We start from the raw sequence: 23,597 nt of genomic DNA on the forward strand, positions 1-23,597 counted from the left end.
TACTAAATCAATATTAAATTCTAGAAAAATTGCAACTTTTTTTGCAATCGTATGAATAGAAAACATTAGAAAGCGTGCACGATAAAGAAACTTATTTTAATAAGCTACATCTACAAATTTTCTTATTTTATTTGGAATTTTAAACGATAGTATTTGGAAGGTTAGAGAATTTTCAGGAAAATTTTTTTGCAATAGGTATTTGAGTAGACATTTTGATATATGTATATGTGTTTGTGTGAAGGAAAGATGGGGGGGGGGGATAGATGAATAGGTGTATTTGTGGGAGATGGAGATGTGTAAGTATCATTTTATTTTATCTTAGAATTAGCGTCGAGTACTTGTAAAAGATTCTATTCTTTAGAATACGATAGAATCGATAAAAAGTATTTTTAAGTATTATTTCGAACCTTGCAGATATTTGATCTAAAATTCAAATATAATTGTTCTAAATTCGATAATTTTACGCAAGAGTACAACATATTATTTTCTATAAATATTATTCGAATCCTAGAAAATACGAAACTTGATTATTGCATTCGACTCATATTTTCAAGTACATATATTATGTACTTAATATAAAATCCCTATATAAAACTAATTTTCAACAACACGTTAATTACTTGACAGCGCGAAATATTCATTTATTATTATCACGAGCTAAATAAATCCTGATGTTCAATAATCCTCGTCATCGTTGGCATTTGTCAGTTTCTCATAAATTAACATCGTAAATGAACATCCTCGCACGCGTATCTATCTATCGCGGGTCGCATCACTCGCATGCGCCGTGAATTCGCGAATTATCAGCTCGTTTTCTCTCACGCCTCCCCCCTCCCCTTTTCCCCCTCTCTCTCTCCGCCAAAGCGCTAATTATCGCGGCGCGATTGCCGGCGGCCTATTTATATAATCCGCGTGCGCCTAATCTAAGCTCAATTAGGTGCGCCAAGCGGATTATATGCACCCACTTAGAACCGAATTAGACCCTGGTGCCTTCCTCTCCCCTTTCGGCGCCGCGATCTCTCTGACGTTAATCTGCGAATCGCACTCAATGTATATCCGGCGCTCTGAAACGCGGCTTAATTAGACGCGCGCGTTCAAATGCCGCCTCGAGCCCTGAATTTCGACTACGACGTCGTCGTTGTCGTCGTACGTAACATATACGCGATATAGTTTCCGATACTGTGCGCGAAGTGAGTGCGCGCGATTTAATTCGCTGTCGCGCGAGTCGTAATTAACCCACACACGCACACATATGTGTGACGAGATTGAAATCAAGAGCAACTACATGATTTGCTTGTCGCTGCATGTCGCCGATGAAAGCCCGAAGCGAAAGTTTGCGAAAATTGACAGAGTTGCTTTAATTGCTTAACTACTTCGTGACCTAAATATATATGAATTATGTGATATAGAGAATACTTCTGCATATATAGATTATATAATAAATATATTATTTTATTTTACAAATAAATATATAATAAATATATATTATAATTTTATTTTACAAAAAATTAAATGTGGTAAAACAAGAAGATATTTTAATAAAAAGAATATATATATAGATTATGTAATAGAGTATATTATATAAATTATATATAGATTATATAATAAATATGTATGTATAGAGTATATTCCATGTCAAGTGAACCACTTTTATTATTGCAAAAAAGCTGACCTTTTTTTTATTTTTAACAGCTAAATTTTATTCTTAGCATCCCTACATTAAAATCTAGGAGTTACAGAATGTTATTTTTTATGATTTAAAAATGGCACCTCATTTTATCACGATATATCAGGTAAAGAACTAAAATCACACAAATGGATCTGCCATTTTGAATTTTAAAAATCAGAGCTCTTATTTCAACCAAAAATTCTTTGATTTACATATATGCAATTTATAGATGCAAAGTCCCAAATCCTTTGTCCTTCCTGTTAATGGGGTTAAGCACATATCTGACATATCGAGATAAAATGAAATGCCATTTTTAAACCGTAAAAAATAACATTTTGTAACTTCTAGGTCTTGGTGTAGGGATGTTAAAGATAAAATTTAGCTGTTAAAAATGAAAAAAAGGTCAGTTTTTTTTGCAATAAAGTTGGCTCAATTGACATGGAATGCTCTATATATATAATTTTTGTATATTATATATAATATATTATACTATATAAATTATATATTTTATTGTATATATAATTTTTTTATTATATATTCTATTATATAATAATTTTATATATAATTTTCTATTATATATAATAAATTATTATAATAAATAAATTATTATATTATATAATTATCATATATAATATATATAATTTCTTATAGATTATATATATATATTGATTATATAATAGATACTATACCTATAAATGTAGATTATATATAATAAATATATTTTTTTTATAATTTCTTTTATAACAAATATGATTGAAAAACAAGGAGATTTTATTCTTAAACAAGGATACATTACATTTTGAAAGTAATGTTGCCAGCTGAGGCATTTGGAATCAAAATTCGCTTACGCAATACTCGTAATATGTATGTGTGTATAAAAAAACGCGCGCGTATGTGTGTGTGAACATAAAGAGAAGATCGTAATTCTCCTTTAGTTTGAATTCTTCTCCTAAGATTTAAAGTTCGACTGTTTGGCGACCCGACCCCGGGTGCGGATTCACGTGCTAATTAATCCGCGCCCCATTTATAAAGCTGTAACACCAAATGGAGACCAAGTTTGAAAGTGGCTGCCATCGCGAAGCTACGCGGGACGGGACGGTGGGAGAAAGGGGGGGAAACGCGAGCGGATGGTTGGTATATTAAAGGGTGCCCGATCGTTCGTCACGGGGGGACGATCGTTTATAAGCCGAGCGGGTTCATGATTCTCTTTAGTGCTCCCATATTTCGTCCCGTGAAATTCAATCTTCCGTTGTACCCAAGACATTTCCCGTAATTTCTGTTTAATAAACGTTCTTTTCACTTCCTTTTTTCAATTAATGTATTAATAATTTTTCAATTAAGGTTCTTAATGATTTTAATAACAAATTTGCATAACGATGACATGAAATGACATAAAGTAAAATAGTAGAAATAATTTAATTATTTAATTGACGTATAAAATAAAATAAAATAATAACAAATAATTCTGTATAGATGCATATTTCAAATAATTTGCAACAACAAAACTTATGCTACTTTAATCACGTTTTTTGATAAAATAATTACAAATTTTCTTCTAAATAAAAATTGAAGAACTGTATATTCACCAAAAAATATATTTTGGAAACTTCATATCTGTATATGTCGAAGAAAAATTCAAATCTTAAAATTTTTCAGTAACATATTCACTGTACTTTAGCAAGTTTAAGAAAATTATGCGTAACTTTCCTTCCATCGAACTTTTTTCCATTGCTTCCTCGAAGTGCCTCGTACTTCGATTCTTCGAAATAACGCAAGAATCATCAGAGAGTGAAAGAATAAAGAGGGAGAGAAAAAGAGATCGAGGTGTCGGCGTTTTCCAGAAAAAAGCACTCCCGGAAATATGCGAAGCCACTACGAAGAACATAAAATCCGATCTATCGATATCCTTCTTCTAGGATGACGATGCATTGATTACGGGACAGTTTAACAGTACGAGATTTCTCAGCGGAAAAAGATGCAGAAAGAACAAGTGTAGGTTCCTTGTTGCATGACCAGTCGAGCATGTCGATACTGAGTGAAAAAAAAACATTGTTACCACCATCAATGATATATATATATATATATATATACGTATTTGAGCAGGAAACGAGAGAGTAGAGCACAACAGACATATTTAGAACGATACGATATGAATAATATACGAAATATCAAGGATAGACTTCTTATCGAAATTTGAAGGATGGAAATTCTTATGAAAAAATACATTGAAACGATAACACTGGTTAACACTTTATTGTCAATTATATTAGATCGATTTTAGGGTAACTTTGTTACCCTATCACTAATTTCGAACATGGCATTGATTTTTCTAGATTAGCTCTAACTTTTGAGATAATGGGTTCCACGAAAAACATAAAAAATGCAAGAAATGTAATGGTCAGGCTTTCACTATCCCCATATCATACAGAAGTATATATACGAAATACCTAATGGTGTTGTATTCAGTAAAATAACGTAAAAACAAAGTAAGCTGATTCAGATAATCACAATTAATGCATGGAAAAATGCTGTTTGCATGATTTTCTTTTATGTGGATCTCTCTCTCTCTCTCTCTCTCTCTCTCTCTCTCTCTCTCTGTCTCTGTCTCTGTCTCTGTCTCTGTCTCTGTCTCTGTCTCTGTCTCTGTCTCTGTCTCTGTCTCTGTCTCTGTCTCTGTCTCTGTCTCTGTCTCTGTCTCTGTCTCTGTCTCTGTCTCTGTCTCTGTCTCTGTCTCTGTCTCTGTCTCTCTCTCTGTCTCTCTCTCTGTCTCTCTCTCTGTCTCTCTCTCTCTCTCTCTCTCTCTCTCTCTCTCTCTCTCTCTCTCTCTCTCTCTCTCTCTGTCTCTGTCTCTGTCTCTGTCTCTGTCTCTGTCTCTGTCTCTGTCTCTGTCTCTGTCTCTGTCTCTGTCTCTGTCTCTGTCTCTGTCTCTGTCTCTGTCTCTGTCTCTGTCTCTGTCTCTGTCTCTGTCTCTGTCTCTGTCTCTGTCTCTGTCTCTGTCTCTCTCTCTGTCTCTCTCTCTGTCTCTCTCTCTGTCTCTCTCTCTGTCTCTCTCTCTGTCTCTCTCTCTGTCTCTCTCTCTGTCTCTCTCTCTGTCTCTCTCTCTGTCTCTCTCTCTGTCTCTCTCTCTGTCTCTCTCTCTGTCTCTCTCTCTGTCTCTCTCTCTGTCTCTGTCTCTGTCTCTCTGTCTCTCTGTCTCTGTCTCTGTCTCTGTCTCTGTCTCTGTCTCTGTCTCTGTCTCTGTCTGTCTGTCTGTCTGTCTCTCTCTCTCTCTCTCATCAGAATCACGTTGGAGATAAAAACAATGTTAAAGATTAAAAAAACAGACCAAACCTTGCATATGTTAGCAACTACAGGTCGTATTGGGGTAAAATCGTAATTTTAATATCTATTATCTCTAAAACTAGAGCCAATTCGGCAAAACTGTTGTCATTTTTGGATTCAGCATCCCCAAAATATCATAAATTTGCTCAAACACCCTTGGCAACTAAACAAAAGTTTTGTTTTGTTGACCAGTGTAATAATTTTTCAGTTATATAATTTTTTTAATTACAAACACGACTAAAATAAATCTCCGCAAATTAAACTTTAGGGGTGCAAAATGGATAAAACTTAATTATTCATTCAATTTTTGATGAAATTGCATATTTTAATTTAATAAAGTTATAATTAATAAATTTAAAAAATTATAAAAAGAGAAGAGGCATATACAATACATATATTAGTATACTTTAAATATATATATATATACACTTTAGACACTACCTCCTTTAATGAGAGCAAGAATGAAATTTAAGGCGCAAGAATAAAGTTTTATGCAAACTAATTAATTTGCTCATTAGAATAGAAGCAGAACGGCGTATAAATGGTTGGACAGGTATTTTTTTGAAACCCCCCAGGAATAAAGATAGAATGGCGTTAAACGAATTCCGAGAGGAGGAACGAACGAAGAAGCTAGAAGAGAGAGCCGGGAATGAGAAACGTTTGCAATGCTAATTATATGGCTTTTCTTATAACGCTCGGGTACCGCTTTCATGGCCCAGTTTAACTGACGATCTTGCATTGTGTTCTTCATCCCTCCGTGATCTACGAGCGTATCTTTGCGACCGGTATCGTGCAACGAGCGCTCGACGCTCTCTTTCTCTTTGTGCTCGCGGTATTATGCGCTCCCACGGTAGATTGAGGTTTGAAAGAGAGAGAGAGAGAGAGAAGGTTTATATTCGCGTATATATAGTATATATTTGCGGTTCGGTACATTCACAGTCGCAGACCTAAAAGATTCGTAGAAAAATATTTTTTCAGAGATATGTATATGACTGTTTAAGACAATTTTGAAATAATTCTTCAATAATTGATTGCTCTTCGCTAATTAAAATAATTAAATTTAGGCTCCTTGGTCTTCGCCGCGACCAAGATTCGTTGGATTATGACGTTAGAAGCGAGAAGATACACGCTGAAAAATTTTGCGTGCCATTTTTAGATAAAAAGATATTTTGATAAAACAACTTCAGATGGCTTTAGCACACTTTTAAAATATTCTGAAAACTATTCTTTTCCCTTCATAACCAATCAACAGCTGTAAAATGACTGTAATATGAAGTCCAGTCCACCTGGTCTTTGCACATGCGCTGTCATTCCGCATGACAACATCTGATGTTTCAATTATTTTACGGTTATTGATTGACTGTCAAGGGAAAAAAATTGTTTTTGGAATATTTTAAAAGTGTGCTAAAACCATCTGAAGTTGTGTTTCATCAAAATATCTTTTCATCTAAAAATGGTACGCAAAAATTTTCAGCGTGTATTTTCTCGTTTCTGACGTCATAATCCAACATGGTCGCGGCGAGGACCAAGCCTTAACTCTACTTTCTATTATGATGATTTAATATAATTTTTTATATTTCCATCCATAATGTTTGGGGTGTTTAAGGACAATTTTGTAATATTTCTTTAATTATTGATTGCTCTTTGCCAATTAAAAAAATTAAATTAACTTTACTCCCTATTATAATGATTTATTATAGTTTCTTATATTTCTATCCATTATGTTTGAGATATTTAGGACAATTTTAAAATGTTTCTTTAATTATTTATTGTTTTTTGCCAATTAAGAGAATTAAATTAATTTTATTTTCTATTACAATGACTTACTATATTTCCATTCATTATATTTAGAATATTTAATTGTAAGACAATTTTGAAATAATTTTATTATTGATTGCTCTTTGTCAAATAAAAAAAATTAAATTAACTTTATTTTCTATTATAACGACTTGCTATACTTTTTTATATTTCCAACATTATGTTTAGCATATTTGACATTTTTGAAATAATTAAAAAAATTAACTTTATTTTCTATTATAAAACTTACTATAATTTCTTACATTTCCAGACTTATTTTTTGGAATATTTAAGTTATTTTTGAGAAATAATTCTTTAATTATCGATTGCTTTTTGCCGAGCAAAAAAATTAACTTTACTTTTTACTATATATAACAACTTTTATTGTAGTTTCTTATATTTTTACCATTATATTTGGGGATATTGAGAAAATTCTACTTTGGCTAATAAACGTTTCTTTCTCTCTCTCTCCCTCCCTCCCTCCCTCCCTCTCTCTCTCTCTCTCTCTCTCTCTCTCTCTCTCTCCTCTCTCTCTCTCTCTCTCTCCTGCAGTTCTATGATATTTATTGTATTCGAGGACCATAAGTTTCTCCGTGAGGAGGATAAGCTGCAATGACGCGAGGACAATAAGGGGACTAAACTCTATTAGGAGAATGGAGCAGAAGCCGCGAATGGAGCAGAAGCCGCGAATGGAGCAGAAGCCGCGAATGGAGCAGAAGCCGTCTTTACTCCAACGCGTGTATCGATCGATTCTGGTGACCGTCTGCGAGATCGGAGAGCCGAGATTACTTTCATCGTTTTATGTCCGTTACGTGCCACGTCGCGCTGGCTGACTCCGGCTACGTTTTCTCTCTCTCTCTCTCTCTCTCTCTCTCTCTCTCTCTCTCTCTCTCTCTCTCTCTCTCTCTCTCTCTCTCTTTCTCTCTCTTCGCTCGGGGAAAACTTTCCTTCCGCGCTAGGAGAGCATCCCTACGTTCCTCTTCCTTCCGGCCGGCCAATCAGCGCTCGCGGATGCGCTATCGGCGACAATAAAAGGCTAGGCTAGGTGGTCCCGACGGGAGTGACCCATCTTTTACGGAATGGAGAGAGAGCTCTGAGAACAGCTGACTCGCGCGTTTTCCGTTTTACGTGCCCGATGTAACCGTCGCTAATTACAACGCCGTTAACTCGCTCGGACAACAGAACGAGCTCTACGAGATCCTGAAGATTTGGGCGAATTCCACACACTTAGCTCCTATTTAATTAACGTCTTTGAAAACAATATTATTATCTCTAAATTGTGTGTAAGACAGATGAATGCAAGTTAATCATTCGCTCGCAATATTAATTTTTAACGACTTAAAAAATCACATTTTTTTTATGTTTGCCTAGTTAGGACCCCCTCCCCCATTCCTCCACCATATGCAAATTTAATAAAAAAATTATATAATTATGCGCTAATTACACGCTCACCAAACTCATAAAAAATTTTTTTTCGCTCTTTTAGTTTAATAAAAAAAAATTTTTTTGTTGGGCTCACTGATTGTCCATTCAGCCTCCCCCCGCAATTTTTTTTCCTTAAATTAATAAAGCACAAAACTTTTGTTTTATAAATTTAATGAGTGCATAATAAGCGCATAATTATACAATTTTTTTTATTGAATCTCCGCAACATGAGGGGGGGGGTAGCTAAACAAACGTTTTTTTTCCCGCAAACTAAAACGAATACTTTGAAATTCGCGCAATTATTCACAGTTGGAAAATTTGTGTTTTCTTGTTAGAAACGGTCCCCGTTAAAATTTTTGTGTTAAATATTTAACACATTCTTGTGTTAAATTAACATATTGCTGTTGTGTTAATTGAACTCATATGTTAAATTATTAAAATAACTGAAAATAAGTGTAAAAATAACACAATGTGTATTTACTTTTAATTTTACACAATAAATATGTTCGATATTATTAGTGACAAGATTTATCTGTTAAAATTTACAGAAAAAAATGTTAATTTTACTTTATAATATAAGTGGGGATGATAAAATGTAAAATTAACAATTTTTTTAGTTAATTTTTACATTAAAACTATGTTAATTTAACACAAAATTTATTTTATGTTTACTTGAAGTTTGCATTTATTTTATGTTAAAATATTAACACAATATTCGTGTCATCATTTAACATATCCGTATTATGTTAAATTAACACACAAATTTTTGTGGACCGTTTGGGACATGTGATATTTGTTAAATTTAACACAAATTTTTCAACTGTGTTCATTCCGCGAGCAAATTTTCCCGTTTTTTTTTCTTTTTGCGAGCTAGCCTAGAGGAGTTCCGGGAAATTATTATCCGGATGCACTTTGCTGATAAGTCGGCCGACGCGAGATAATGAGGTAATAAGGAAATGAAACGAATGTCGTCGTCGTTGTCTGACGGAAAGAGGAGGAGAGTGCGAGGTAGAAAGGGAGAGAGAGGCCATTCATACGTTTCCCGGCGATCCGTTTATTTTATGCCTTTAAACGCGTCGATAAATTGGACTACGTCTATTAAATCTCCCGTTATAGTGCATCCTCGTTTATCCGAAACTCGTTCGCGTAATTCTCAAGAATGTTCCTGAGCAGTTTCTGGAATGAATTTCGCGAGCGTTATGAATGGGAGACGTATCACAATAATTATTTTCCTTCTGTAAAATGTTGTCACGCCGCTGTATATAAATTCTCGCGATTTTCACACGAATGGAAATAAAACTGTAAGAATTTTTTTTGGAGGAGAATTGGGTGAAAAATTGAATTTTAGATTTTTAATTTAAAAATATATATATTAATAATTAAATAGTAATAAATATATAATAATTAATGATAATAAATATTAATAAAATATTATTATAATAAAATATTATTATATAATTATAATAAAATTGCTAGAATATTATTTCATTCTTCAGAAACAAAGGTTTTTAACGCGCAAGAAACGTTAATTTTTTTATGTTTGATGTCACACAAAACCTCGTGTGTGAAAGTTTATTTAAAAATCCTAATATTCAACAAACCGCGTACAAACGCATCTCAAATAAAAAATATTTTCATAGAAGGCAAAAGACTGTCAAAAAAGCGAGACGAAGAAAGAGAAACGCATTCGAGAAAAATTCTTCCCCGTTATCGGAGATTAATATATAAAGAAATGATAAGACAAAACGTCGTCTCGTGAAATTTCTTACGAAATTGTCAGTCAGCCGGAAACGCAAATCGCGTCTCTTTCGGCGCGTAAAACTATTTCTGCCGCGAATTTCTATTTAAGTTCCACGATGGAAGAGGATTCTTTCCCCTACCTACAACATTCTACACCCTTCCTTCATGGAATTCCGCGCGGAACTGAATTTGCACGGAATAACAAGGTAACAGCTAGCTCGCTGTTTTACGAGCGACGTGCAAATGCGACGTTTGTACGGCTGTTCCTTTTAGCCGCACTCCCGGCAGCAGGCTTGTCTCTTGTAAAAATCGAACATCGTCCCATTATCGTTTTCGGATTCGCTTCGTTCCGGGACTCTTCTCGTCTCGTCGTCCGAGTCGTGTCGACCGTTTCGCTTCTCGTTTGCATAATCGTCGCTACTGCACTCGTCGTCACAGGGCGAATTGCGATTCTACGTGCGATAAAAAAATTACTATATTATTATATTATGTATTTAATATAAGGAAATTTTTTAAATAGTTAAAACGATGTGATAAAATTTATCTTATTGTTAGTAATTGTATTTGTATATTTAATAATTTTATTTAATGAGAAGATTATATTTTATTATATTTTTTATATTAAAATTAATATTTTCATTTAAATTTTCATTTACGGATATTTTATGGATTAGTTTAAGAATAATATTTGGGTATGATTTGTATTCATTTTTTTTAATAATATTAAAATGAGGATTTTATAGGTTTAATATTTTTAATTATTCAATTAAATCATAGGTAAGAAGGGGAAAATTTGAAAGATAAGTTATTCATGTTTATAATTATACTATATAGTAATTTTAATTTTGTTTTTGTATCAATAAATATTATTTTATCTAGTATTTGTATTAAGATTGATTTATTATAATTATTTATTCAGGAATAAATTTTGAACGATTTAATTACTTATTATTTATTAATATATACAATATTCATTTCTCTCTCTCTCTCTCTCTCTCTCTCTCTCTCTCTCTCTCTCTCTCTCTCTCTCTCTCTCTCTCTCTCTCTCTCTTTCTCTCTTTCTCTACCTTTGTTAGTTTATATTATAATTTTTTTTTTTTTTTTTTTTGGTTGATTGATTAAGATTATTTATGAGAGTCAATTTTAATTTTGAGATTCGAGATTATTTAATTTTATTTATAGCTTTTTATATTATAATGTTGATTATGTCTTATGTATGATTACCTAAGGCTTATGTGGAGGTTCCAGTTTATAATTCAATAATTTTAGCAGCAATTTTGTTGAAGTTAGGAAGCCATGAATTACTATACCGTTTATAGAAATATATATTTAAGATATAAATATAATTATATAATTTTTAGAGTATAGGAGTTATTAAGATTTTGTGTACTGTTTCTATAGTTTGTTTGATTAGAGTAGTTATAAAGAGATTTAGTAGCTTAATCTTCAGTATTTCTTCAGTGGTATTAAATACATACACATTTATACATATACATTAATATCATATTTATTATAAGCATTTTAGTTAAGCACTTTCAAGATGCAATTCGATCATTTGAATGCTTCTCGCTCAAAATTTGAAATAGCGCAAATTGCTACTAAAGTTACAAACTGGAATTTTGTATGAATTTTGGAATTATTATTATATGAAATATAATTATGCTGCGAGATTCTCTCTCGAAAATATTAGGCGCGCATCACTATAAATCACGAATAAAATGAGAGTACTGTTAAAATTCCGTTTTTGTCTCTATTTTTGTCAAAAATGTTTTTTATAAATTTATCGTATAAGTTTTTATCTTATGAATTTTATAATAAAATCTCTGATTTAGAATCGAATTTTCTTTAACGAATTTTTCATGAAATATGTAACTAAAAAGATATTTTATTTTCATTGAAAATGAGACATTTGTAACATTACTTTCTAGATAATTTCTAGATAAATTTAGAAAAAGAATATTTTTATAGAAAATATTTTTTCCGAATTTATCTTCTAAGTTTTCATCTTATAAATAATTTTACAATAAAATCTTTGATTTAGAGTCGATTTTTCCTCGACGAATTTTCGTGAAATTTGTAACTGAAGGGAGGATATTTTATCATTGAAAATGAAACATTTATAATATCGCCTTCCAGATATAGTTTCCAGATAAATTCAAGCGTGCTTCTTTAACGCGAGATTTCTCAACGAGAGAAAGAAAGAGAGAGAGAGAGATACAACTTCAAGATATCTATCGTCGAGACTTGAGAATGTCGTTGTATCAAATTTCCGTCGCGGAAGAATCGGCGCCGACCTCGTCGAAAAACCCTGAAAATTTTTTTTAGGGCGATGATGACGATTGCCTATCCCCGGTATATAGAATATCGCGATAACGACGAGACTCACCGTGACCTGGTTCGCACAAAAGGCGTATTCGCGCGATAGCTTCGACTGCGACCGGGATCCGCCTTCTTCTTCGTCTCCTCGTCGCCGAGGACGTTTCTCCTGAGAGGCCCTGAGAGCCCTCGCGGTTTCGTCACCCGTGGAAAGTGTCTTTGTTATACAAGAAAAAGCGTTGACGTTAGCTATCTTCTCTGATATATCGACCTTTTAGAGCCGATGGATAGAGATATCGATTTTTTTTTATTCCTTCCCCGTTTCGAGACGTAATGATCCGTAACGCGAGATTATGCAGAGAAGGAGAAGCGCGTAAAACGTAACAAATTAATTTCTCTTTAGTTAATTTTTGAAAAGAAAATGTATTAAAAATATTGATGGTCTTTTAAAAGCTATATTTGGTGTCGTAACGTATAATAACATTATAATTTTATCTATTAATGCATTTATTTGAGGAAAGATGGTTCTCTCGAAAATGGGTCCACTCGTAATTATTATAGCCAGGAAATGTCACTCTCAATTTTACTCAACATTATTTAAATTCAATTATCGGAAAACTAATCATTATTAGATTTTTCTAGTAATAAATTAATTCTATAGTTTCTCTTTTAAATGTATTATATAGTATTAATTATATTATATATTTTTTGTATTATATATTATATTTATAATATTATATAATATATATTATTATTAAAATATATTATTATATAATTATTATTAATATAATATATATGATATATTATTATACATATAATAATATATAATATATAATATATATTCTAATTAAATTTTTAAAAATTTTATATTATTTGATAATTTTATTTAATAATTTTTTAGATATATTTATACTATATAATATATAATATTATAATATATGATATACTATATTATAATATATATTATAATATATAATATAGTATAATATATTCTAAAAAATTATTAAACAAAATTATTAAATAATTTAAAATTAAAAATTTTATAAAATGATTAAATAAAATATATTTAATATATTAAACATACTTAATTTTTTAAATAATTTAATATATTAAATATATTAAATTATTAAATGAAATATATGTAATATATTTAACGCATATAGATTTTTTGCATATATATTAGTGTTTAGAAATTAGTATTCTAAGGCTAATTGTTAAAGTAGGGCACGTATGCCGAATCCTATCCGGAGATATGCTATTAGCGCGCACTACATATGACTGCTCACCTGACGAACCTGGCATCTCGGCTGCATTCGCGGGCCGCTGCACTCCATCCAAAACTGACGCGTCCGTGAAATCGCAGAATCGCTCTGTGTCCCGCGGCTAGATGCGCATTTAAGCGAACAGACGACGAGTTTATCGTCCGCTCGAACGTTATAATCGTGGCCGCAACGCGGACACAGCATGCGCACACTTTTATCCCGGTTCATCAACAACGGGATGAGACAGAAGGGCCAGCATCTGCGAGAACATAAGTATATCAATTCCGCGCGAGACATTTTTTGTCCGCGCTCTTTGTAATTTTCTGCGCGTCGGTGAGTAATAAAAAAAAATAATGAGAGAAGAATCTCGTAGTATTTCCGCCCCATCAAATTACGTGAAATATGCGCAACTGTACACGTCATTAAACTCAAACTGGAAATTCCGTCTTTTTTTCCCTCTCATTAGGAAAGTCTGTAACCGTTAATGTATTGCAGTCTTTCGCGTTGTTACAATACATTTTGTACGTGTATCTAGACTTTTTTAATCCCCCAAATTGTTCCATTTTAGGATGCGAAGATATTTATTAATTATTTGTAAAAGTGTAAAAATTATTAATAAAATTTTACACTTTTTATATGTATAACATATTCTTAAAATAACGATGTAAACTATAATATAAATGTATCATTTTATCACACAGATTAACATATTAATGAATAATTAAGATTTAATAGAATAATGCGATAGTATTATCGTCAAATGTATATGAGGAAAAAAAAAATATAAGAGTACAGAGTACAGAGATAAAATTATTTTCTCTGATGTAATCGATATCGCTATATCGTTGCATTTCATTAATCAGATTTAATGAACTGAATATATTTTGAAATTATAGCACATTACACATTTATGTACCGGCAATCACTCGTCATGATTTATGAGAGCGAGTAATTTCACGATTTTCGTCACGTATGAATTCGATTCGCTGCGAAAATGAACGTCTGCGACTGTGGGATTAAAATTTAACGAGTAGGATTTAATAATTACGAGTCGCGCAGCGATTTGCACTTCGCCGTTTCGCGCGACATGTGGCACATTAGTCTTTTGAAAAACTCGTACATTGTGGGGAAAGAGAGAGAGAGAGACTAATTCAGAGAGAGCTTGCAGGTGCGCCTGGCTAATTAGCGCCAGTTTTTACCGCCGCTAATAAGCGATTATCGGAAACTTGTTTTACCGCGGACTTTATCGACGCAAATTTATGCAAAATGTTCAGGCGGTTGCGAGCAAAATCCTTTTTCTCTATCTCTCTCTCTGATTTTATTTATTTAATATTAAACTATAGAGATTTATCATGAGATGCGCTCATATTATTATATTGAGCAAATAAATATAAATAACTCTCTTCCCATCTGCGATTTATATTTATCAAAGTTACCGCTTGCTGCATTTTAGAAATAAATAAACCTAACCTAACTTAACATGACCCAACCTAACACTATCTATAACCCTAACCTAACTTAACCTAAATCTAACCTCGACCATTTTTTCGATGACTAACCCCAATAAACAGAACGCAGCTAAACGGGAAGTCGTAAATTGCTGTTGTTTAAGGACTATTGGCTCCTCTTTTATGCCGCAAACAGGACAACGGACTGATTTGTCGTGATATTTCCATGTTTCAACTGTGAAAATAGAAAAAAGTAGCGTTAGAGAAATATTTTAATATTAATTTTACAATATGCTGGACTTTTATAACAAAGACCTCTTCCCCTACCGGCTTTTAATAATAATACATCTCTGCAACGTTTAATTAATTTATTATTAACAAAAGCTACAATGCAAAATTTTTATCCTCAGTCTCAACAAATAGGTTTGCGCGCAATTTTTAATTTAATTTAATCGGGATTAATAAAAGGCCGTACCTTCCGTGGAGAAGACATTGTTCGGCTGTTTCGGTGGCGCTCGGGCTTTATCATCAGATACTTTCAGTGCTGTAATCCAGGGAAATAACGTGCCACTTTGCGATGGCTCGTTCCGCTTGCATTCCGCTCTTTGTGATTTACAAAAGCCCGCTGCTCCCTACAAGCATTATAATTTACGTTCGCGTGCGCGATAAATAATTCTCGTCTCGGGCAATGCGTGTGCATTTCCGGTTTTCGGGGCGTAACGTTAATGGACAGAATTTCCGAACGCAATTTTTAATTACCGCGTTTTTCGAGCTCTCGATTGCGCGCCTTGTTGTTTGCGGTAAACCAAGTCGCCATCGCAACAAAATCCGCGGTTTAATTAATGAACGTGTTGTAATAAGTCATTATCATCCCCCAGGGTTTGACTAAGTGGGTTTAACCCAATAAAACCCACTGGGTTTAAAAAACTTACTTAAAAACCCATTTATAAAACCCATCCAAAAATGCTAAAAATTTAATAATATTATAAATGAAGTATTTAATATTAATTAATTTTTATTTAATTTTTCTTATTTATTAATGTAATAGAAGGTCTATTACATTAATAAATAAAAAAAATTAAATAAAAATTAATTCATAATAAGGAAGGAATTGTGCCAATTAAATAGCCAATTTTCTTAATCATTAGCGAATTATAAAAAATTAAATTAAAAAAATTAAAAAACCCAACAAAATCCCAAAAAACTCAATAAAACCCAAAAAAACCCAATAAACCCCAAAAAACCCGGTTTTAAAAAAAACCCACTGGGCTGGGCTTTTTAAAAAAAACCCGGGTTTTTTCAAACCCTGTCATCCCCGGAGTTGATGATCGCGCGAATAACTGCATATTCAAACGAGACAATATACAGGGTGTTTCAGGAAGAATGATCACCATTCTAGGACATGTGATTGTACACATCATTTTAAACAAAAAAAAATTATATAATCATGTGTTCTATCCTGGACGGTTATAAAGATACAGCGTGTTCAGTTTTAAGAATGAATACATTTATTAATTTTATTAACTAGGAGAACAATTATATTAAATTTTAAGCTTACAATAAATTTGAATAATTAATAATAATTAATAAATAATAGTTTAAATTAATTAATAATAATTTTGACATAAGTAAATATAAGGCATTTTAATTACACCAGAAACCAAAAATTTTTAACTAACACGACTTGTCAAACTTGATCAAATGTTTACATTCGTAATTATGGTAACAGGAAACGACGAAATTATAATGTTTATATATAACCTTTTTTGTTTAAAATGATGAGTACAATCATGTCTTAGAATGCTGACTCTTCTTTCTAAAACACCCTGTATAATATAATCACGATTTGGCGGCCTCCTTTTACCATTCTTTCGACCATTATTTTACATGTTGAAATCCTTTAGTTTAATATTATTTCATGTTAATTAAAAGTCTGTAAACGGTCTTGTAAACGGTCGTTCTTTAGCGAAAATAAAAATTACGATATTATATTAATTATATTAATAATATTAATTATATTGAAAAGCAGTGCAAATTTTTCGTCTTTCTCTCGACATGCGTTTGTTATATAATTGTAAATAAAGCAGATGAAAAAAGTAAATCTTTGTAAATTAATCTGTCGGTCCGGGGAAACGTATTCATTAATAGAATCATATAATTTTCAATTGCGAGACAGTTCATTTGTTATTTTAAATATCACACGAGCCTTAATTATTCGTGTGGATAACAAAATTATATATTGATAAAGTTAACTTTATTATAACATGTAGGATAATAAAGCTCCGCTTTAATTAAGCTCCCTCTTTCGCGACAAAAGATAATTGTGTATATCGTTCGACGATCAATATTGAAGATATTAGTATCGAAACGAGCGTCCGTATATTATTAAAAACGTTTTATTTGAGAGAAATTTTGTTACTTATGATTTACATTGGTAATAATAAGTATTTTGCGCGCGGATGAGTTTTATTAATTATTTTCGCAGCGATTCTTCTCTCGCGCGAAAGCTAGCTTCTTTCAAGTTCCCGTGGAGTTCGTCGGATTTGCAGGGCGTCAGCTTCGCGTTTTTGTACTCGAAGGTGCCGTAAACGTGGCCGCACAACGAACAGATCATGCGGACCTCCTTCGCGCGTCTCATCATTAACGGAATAAAGCAAAACGGCCAACATCTGTTGCAAATCGCTGAAATCGCCCTGCGGTAAGAACCTGATTGCACGTTTACGTTGCACGAGAGACGTCATATAATATCGATCGTACAAGGATTGCAGTTTATTTATTTAAGAGACTTTTAATGCCATATAAAATAGTTTTAAAAATGTAAAAAGATTTTATTTTTTTAAGTTTTTGAAAGGGAACATTAATCTTATGAAATTGCAAAAAAATAAAAAAGAAAAATTTTATGAAGTCAATATAAAAAAATAAAGTTTAATATAAAAAAATATAATTGAAAAATTCAATTTATTATTAATTAAATTTAGAATTTATTTTCAATCAAATTGTTAGAATTCACAATTCTCAAAATGAGGCAGGGGATCATCAGTCGAATGTAAAATTAATTCTGAGCCAAAAAGTTATTAAATTTTGCTTGGTCGACATCATGAAAAAGCTAATAAAAAGCAATCTCTCGTTAAAGGGCAGTAACGAAGGTCGTCGCAGAAAAAACACGGTGTTACTCGAATGAGATAAAAAGTTTTATCAGATAGGCGCGAGAGTTCTATAAAAGTTGTCATAATAAAAAGATATATTTTATCATCATTATATATATGTTAATTATCAATAATAAATAATAAAGCAACAGAACGATTTTCTATCGACAATATTTTACGCAATGTTTATCGGAAATTATTGGATATTTCAAAGAGTGTTTGATTAAATTATTATATTTAGCAAACTAAAGCAAACACTCTCATCATTTAATTTTTTGTAATAAATTAATGTGTAATTTTGTAATAAGTTTTTCTAATAAATTAAACTTTTCCTTTATGATTAATATATTTTAAAATAAATTTTGTAATTTTATAATAAATAAATTTTTGTAATAAATTAACACATATGTTTTCTATGATCAATATATTTTAAAATAATTTGTAAAATTTTTAAAATTTATTTTGAGGAGAAATAATTGAATTTATTAAGTATAATTAAAATATTAAAATAATTATTAAAATAATTAGTGTTTATTCGAAAATTTTTCTTAAGGCTTTCCTGTTTATTCGATTATCCCGATATCATATACGTACCCGAAAAGACAGAGAGCTCCTAGATGAGAAGTTGTCAGTTTGTCGTCGCGCGTATAAAGAGTCGGTGCAGCTTTCCTCTGACATTGGGGGCAGACTTTCCTCTCGCCTTGCAATTTCCACGTGTCCACTGCGACGGTGAAAGCGAATGTTAAGGCTTATAGCTTTCACACCGACCACAATGGCAGAACCGCAGACTGTCGTTGCGCCGGATAGACCGCAGACGACAAAACATTCTTCCAAGGGCCCGGGCTCTCACCGACGTCGCTCAGCTCTAATCGTAGCTCGACCGATTTCTCTCAGGTTCTACGTCTGTGTATATTATACAGGGAGAAAGGATTTAGAGCTCTAACCGCTATCAGTTAGTCTCTGATTGACGTTGGTGCGATCGGACCTATACACAGTTGAAAAATTTGTGTTAAATTTAACAAATATCACCTGTCCCAAACGGTCCACAGAAATTTTTGTGTTAATTTAACATAATACGGATATGTTAAATGGTAACACGAATATTGTGTTAATATTTTAACATAAAATAAATGCAAACTTCAAATAAACTTAAAATAAATTTTGTGTAAAATTAACATAGTTTTAATGTAAAAATTAACTAATAAAATTGTTAATTTTACATTTTATCACCCCCACTTATATTATAAAGTAAAATTAACATTTTTTTTCTGTAAATTTTTTAACAGATAAATCTTGTCACTAATAATACGGAACATATTTATTGTGTAAAATTAAAAATAGATATACATTGTGTTATTTTTACACTTTTTTTTTGTTGTTTTAATAATTTAACATTTGAGTCCAATTAACATAACAGCAATATGTTAAATTAACACATGAATGTATTAAATACTTAACACAAAAATTTTAACGGGGACCGTTTTTAACAAGAAAACACAAATTTTCAAACTGTGTACAGAAATTTGAGTAGCCGTCTTTTTCTGTGTAAATGTCACAAGAAAATTTATATACATCATAAATTGGAAGCATAGAACATGTTTTCCGAGGAAAAAATATCAAAATAAATTAAGGCTTCTGGGTGCTCACCGCGGCCATATTGGATTGTGACGTCAGAGGCGAGAAAGCACACGCTGAAAATTCTTAGATGCCATTTTTTAATGAAAAAATATTTCGATTAAACAGCACTTCAGATGGCTTTAGCACGCTCTTAAAAAACCCGAAAACTATCCTTTTCCCTTTATAATCAATCAACATCTGTAAAATGATCGAGATATTAGACTTTGACATGCGGAATGACTGCGCATGTGCAAAAACCAGACGGACTGGGCTTCATAATATTACATTTTACAGCTGTTGATTGATTATAAAGGGAAAAGGATAGTTTTCGGGGTTTTTTAAGAGTGTGCTAAAGCCATCTGAAGTGGTGCTGTTTCATCGAAATATTTTTTTCTTTCGAAATGGCATCTAAGAAATTTTAGCGTGTGTTTTCTCGCCTCTGACGTCACGATTTCGACATGGTCGGCAAAAAGCCAGGAGTCTTAATAGCAAAAATTAATGATAGAGGAAGAGAATTAAGACTCCTGGGTCCTCGCCGCGGCCATGTTAGATTGTGACGTCAGAGGCGAGAAAGCACACGTTAAAAATTCTTAGATGCCATTTTTAAATGAAAAGATATTTCAATGAAACACTACTTCAGAGATGGCTTTAGCACACTTCAAAATACTTCGAAAACTACTTCTTTTCCCTTGATAGTCAATCAACAACCGTAAAATGATCGTGATATCAGACTTTGTCATTGCGGAATGACTGCGCATGTGCAAAGACCAGACGGACTGGGTCTCATATTACAGTCATTTTACAGCTATTGATTGATTATATAAGGAAAAGAATAGTTTTCGAGGTATTTTAAGAGTGTGCTAAAGCCATCTGAAGTGCTGTTTCATCGAAATATCTTTTTATTTCATCGAAATATCTTTTTATTTCGAAATGGCATCTAAGAATTTTTAGCGTGTGTTTTCTCGCCTCTGACGTCACAATTCCAACATGGTCGGCGAGGAGCCAGGAGCCTTAATGATAAAAACGAAATATAGAAATTAAGAAATGGGTCGCAAAAGATAGCTTTGTTTAATTTTATATGGAATTAATATAATCTAAAAATTTTCTAATTATCTTTTCTACAAAAAATATCGAAATAAATTAATAACAAAAATTAATAATAGAGAGAGGGCTCAATGGATTGTTTCTTAACCAATGACTCTTTCTCCGCAATAGCTTACTTCAGATACGGCGAACGGCCATATAAATCGATGGCGGAAATTGCTACGGCGGCTCGCGCCGAACATGGAACTTTAGCGTTTGCCGTATCCGAATTAGGATATATCGCGAAAACTCTCCCGGTTGTGTGTGGCATGTAAGATTTAATCGCAATCGGTATCTACCGCGAGTCGCATAAACTTTTTTCGGCTCGTTCTTCTTGCCGTTAGCACCGGGCTTGCCTGGCGAGGACGAAATCCGATTAGACGATATCCTTGACTCCTCGTTCTTCTGCAAAAAGTCACGAAGTAGTAGTAAGAGAAATTCGCGATCGTCGTCAACCATCAACCATGCACATATTACACATATTTTACATTGCACATATTACATGATTCAATTACGAGGACAAACATTGGATACGTATAATATTTTTTTAGAAATGTTTTAGGTTCTTTAATTTAATTAGGTTTTAGATCCTTTAATTAATTTGATCTTCATCTGTTAATAAAAACACACAGCTCTCTTTAGATACAATTTTTAATAAACTGATAATTTATATATGATAAATTTTATATATATAATAAATTAAGAAATTTCTGTAAGTAGAAATAAAAAATTAAATTTATGGAAATACCTTTTTTATGAAGGGAAAAATATGTGCTTTATTTAAAATTGTAAACGGCAACTTTTTTGGAAATAGAAGATTTATGTACAAGGATGTGAATTTTTTAACTATTATTTAATCTCGAGCAAGAAAAGTTATAAATATTACTGTGTGATATTGAAAATTTTATAACACGTTACGAAAACCCCCGCGTCCATGTAACCTCTTTAAATTCATCGCACATACGTGTTTTTCTCCGAGGATTACGTGGGACACACAAAGAGGTCTCTCTCTTATATCTATTTTAGAAACTTTATATATTCTCAACCCAGGAGAGAGTCTCGTGGGTTGAAGGACCATAGGATGGATAAGATGGAAGGTCAAAGGTGGAACACGAGACGATAAGACCACCACAAACATGAAGGTGCAGCCCCCGCCTTTTTTGCGCATAATTTCCGTACATGGTCTTCTACCCCATCTATCAAGATATCTATCCCATCTATCAAGATATCTAATTTCTTAGATAACAGCATCGAAAAATGTGAGAATTCTCAAACCGAAATCGAACGTTTACTCTATAAAAAGATTTTTGTTAAATATTAATGAGACACACGATACATTTCTTCCTAAATTATAATATTTAATAAAATAAAAAACGAAATAGAGTATTGAGAAGAATATAAAAGTTTTATATTTTATGGTGTAGATATCATGTAACATTTTAAGATTCTATTACTGATGTATATTTTAGTTAGTTATCTTGATATTGAAAAAGGAGCTGAGAAATATATATTTCTGTACGTCGAAAAAATGAATTGGGCACCAGACGATAGACATTTGGTTAGAATATACACGGGATGAATATTATTATCTGACAATTAATAGAAATTTTAGAGAACCTTATCATGCCAATTTCAATACTTTATAATTTTATAATTATATTTTTTATCATTTTATTTTAATTTAATTTTAATTTAATTTTAATTTTAATTACATTTTTTATAATTTTATTTTACTTATATTTTTTATAATATATTCCATTTTATTATTATTTTAATAAGTAAAATTTTATTCGACAAAAATATTATTTTGATAAAAAATAATATGAGTTAATAATACGTTATTAGTTATTACTGTCACGAAAGTAACCTAATTACGATACATTGACTTTCATTGATCTATATATATATAAAATCTAAAAGATTTGAAAGCGACACATGGAAAAAAATGTATAAAAATTATAAACCAACCTGCTCCTCTATCATGTTCTTGAGAATACGTATTTTCGACTTCCTATAAATCTATTGAGCATACTCAAAACTTTCTGATTATGATTGATATACAGTTACATTGACAAAGTGAAGGTTCGCGTGTGAGTATCAAATCGATAAAGGCGAATCGAAATTGTTTCTCGACGTAACTTCATTATTAAAGGAAAATGCTATTTCAATTTTTAGTTTGCACATTTATATTTAATATGAAAAAGAAAGAGACAAAATTAATATAAATACACAGAAAGCAAATAATAAATAAATACCGATAAATACATTATAATACAAATTAATAAATATAAATAAATATAATAAATTGTAAATAAATAAAATGTAATAAAATATAAAGATAATAAAATATAAATAAATATATTATATATATAGATATATATTTTTATTAATTTTTATATATAAAATTTAACAGTAATAATAATAATTATTATTATATGTATAATAATAATAGTAGTAATAAATATTTAGTGTATACATATATACATATATGTATACATGTGTATACATATATATTTTATATATATATGTACACTAAATAATTATTACTACTATTATTATTATTATATAATTATATATAGTATCTGTATATACATATATAATACTGAAAATTATTATTATTACTTTTACTATTATTACGTAATAAATAAAGTCAGAAAAAATAATCTGTGCTCATATATTGGAATCAACTTTATCGGTACGAAATTATATTACATAAATTAAGCGGGAGTAATTTGGTGAATCGCGCTGGCGTAGGAAAGTCTTTCTTTGTAAG

General features: G+C 31.6%; 4 protein-coding genes across 4 annotated transcripts in view; 2 read left to right on the plus strand and 2 right to left on the minus strand.

Annotated features, from left to right (window-relative positions):
- LOC145943462 (CCR4-NOT transcription complex subunit 6-like) overlaps nt 1-23,597 on the plus strand; it is a 588,057-nt gene that overhangs the window by 555,635 nt on the left and 8,825 nt on the right. The gene's annotated exons all lie outside the window — the stretch shown is intronic.
- Twin (CCR4-NOT transcription complex subunit 6-like twin) overlaps nt 1-23,597 on the plus strand; it is a 421,961-nt gene that overhangs the window by 175,836 nt on the left and 222,528 nt on the right. The gene's annotated exons all lie outside the window — the stretch shown is intronic.
- Nucleotides 10,063-15,795, minus strand: LOC145943923 (uncharacterized). The gene is made up of 6 exons (XM_083051845.1): nt 15,738-15,795; nt 15,454-15,522; nt 15,090-15,213; nt 13,555-13,789; nt 12,339-12,539; nt 10,063-10,404 (listed from the first exon to the last, which is right to left on the minus strand). The coding sequence occupies exons 1-6, from the start codon at nt 15,793-15,795 to the stop codon at nt 10,222-10,224; spliced, it is 870 nt and encodes a 289-aa protein (XP_082907971.1). The 3' UTR covers nt 10,063-10,221.
- On the minus strand, nt 17,452-22,807 carry LOC145943924 (uncharacterized). Its single transcript, XM_083051846.1, has 4 exons — nt 22,793-22,807; nt 21,124-21,229; nt 18,719-18,845; nt 17,452-17,647 (listed from the first exon to the last, which is right to left on the minus strand). Exons 1-4 carry the CDS (start codon nt 22,805-22,807, stop codon nt 17,452-17,454), a joined length of 444 nt encoding a protein of 147 aa, XP_082907972.1.

This window comes from Prenolepis imparis, unplaced genomic scaffold (assembly GCF_030444845.1).
Source record: "Prenolepis imparis isolate NDT839.2.m4 unplaced genomic scaffold, iyPreImpa1.0 SCAF_12, whole genome shotgun sequence".
In the NCBI taxonomy this organism is placed as follows: domain Eukaryota; kingdom Metazoa; phylum Arthropoda; class Insecta; order Hymenoptera; family Formicidae; genus Prenolepis; species Prenolepis imparis.

Excerpts from the sequence above, each read along its gene's own strand:
- LOC145943924 (XM_083051846.1), bottom strand. Across the intron at positions 18,846-21,123 it reads AAAAGTTTATGCGACTCGCG|TGGACACGTGGAAATTGCAA; the intron begins GTAGATACCGAT and ends TCACCGTCGCAG. Across the intron at positions 17,648-18,718 it reads GGAGCTCTCTGTCTTTTCGG|ATGTTGGCCGTTTTGCTTTA; the intron begins GTACGTATATGA and ends GATTTGCAACAG.
- LOC145943923 (XM_083051845.1), bottom strand. The coding sequence starts at position 15,795 with ATGGCGACTTGGTTTACCGCAAACAACAAGGCGCGCAATCGAGAGCTC. Across the intron at positions 13,790-15,089 it reads GCTGCGTTCTGTTTATTGGG|ATGCTGGCCCTTCTGTCTCA; the intron begins GTTAGTCATCGA and ends ATGTTCTCGCAG. Across the intron at positions 10,405-12,338 it reads TTTGTGCGAACCAGGTCACG|AATCGCAATTCGCCCTGTGA; the intron begins GTGAGTCTCGTC and ends TATCGCACGTAG.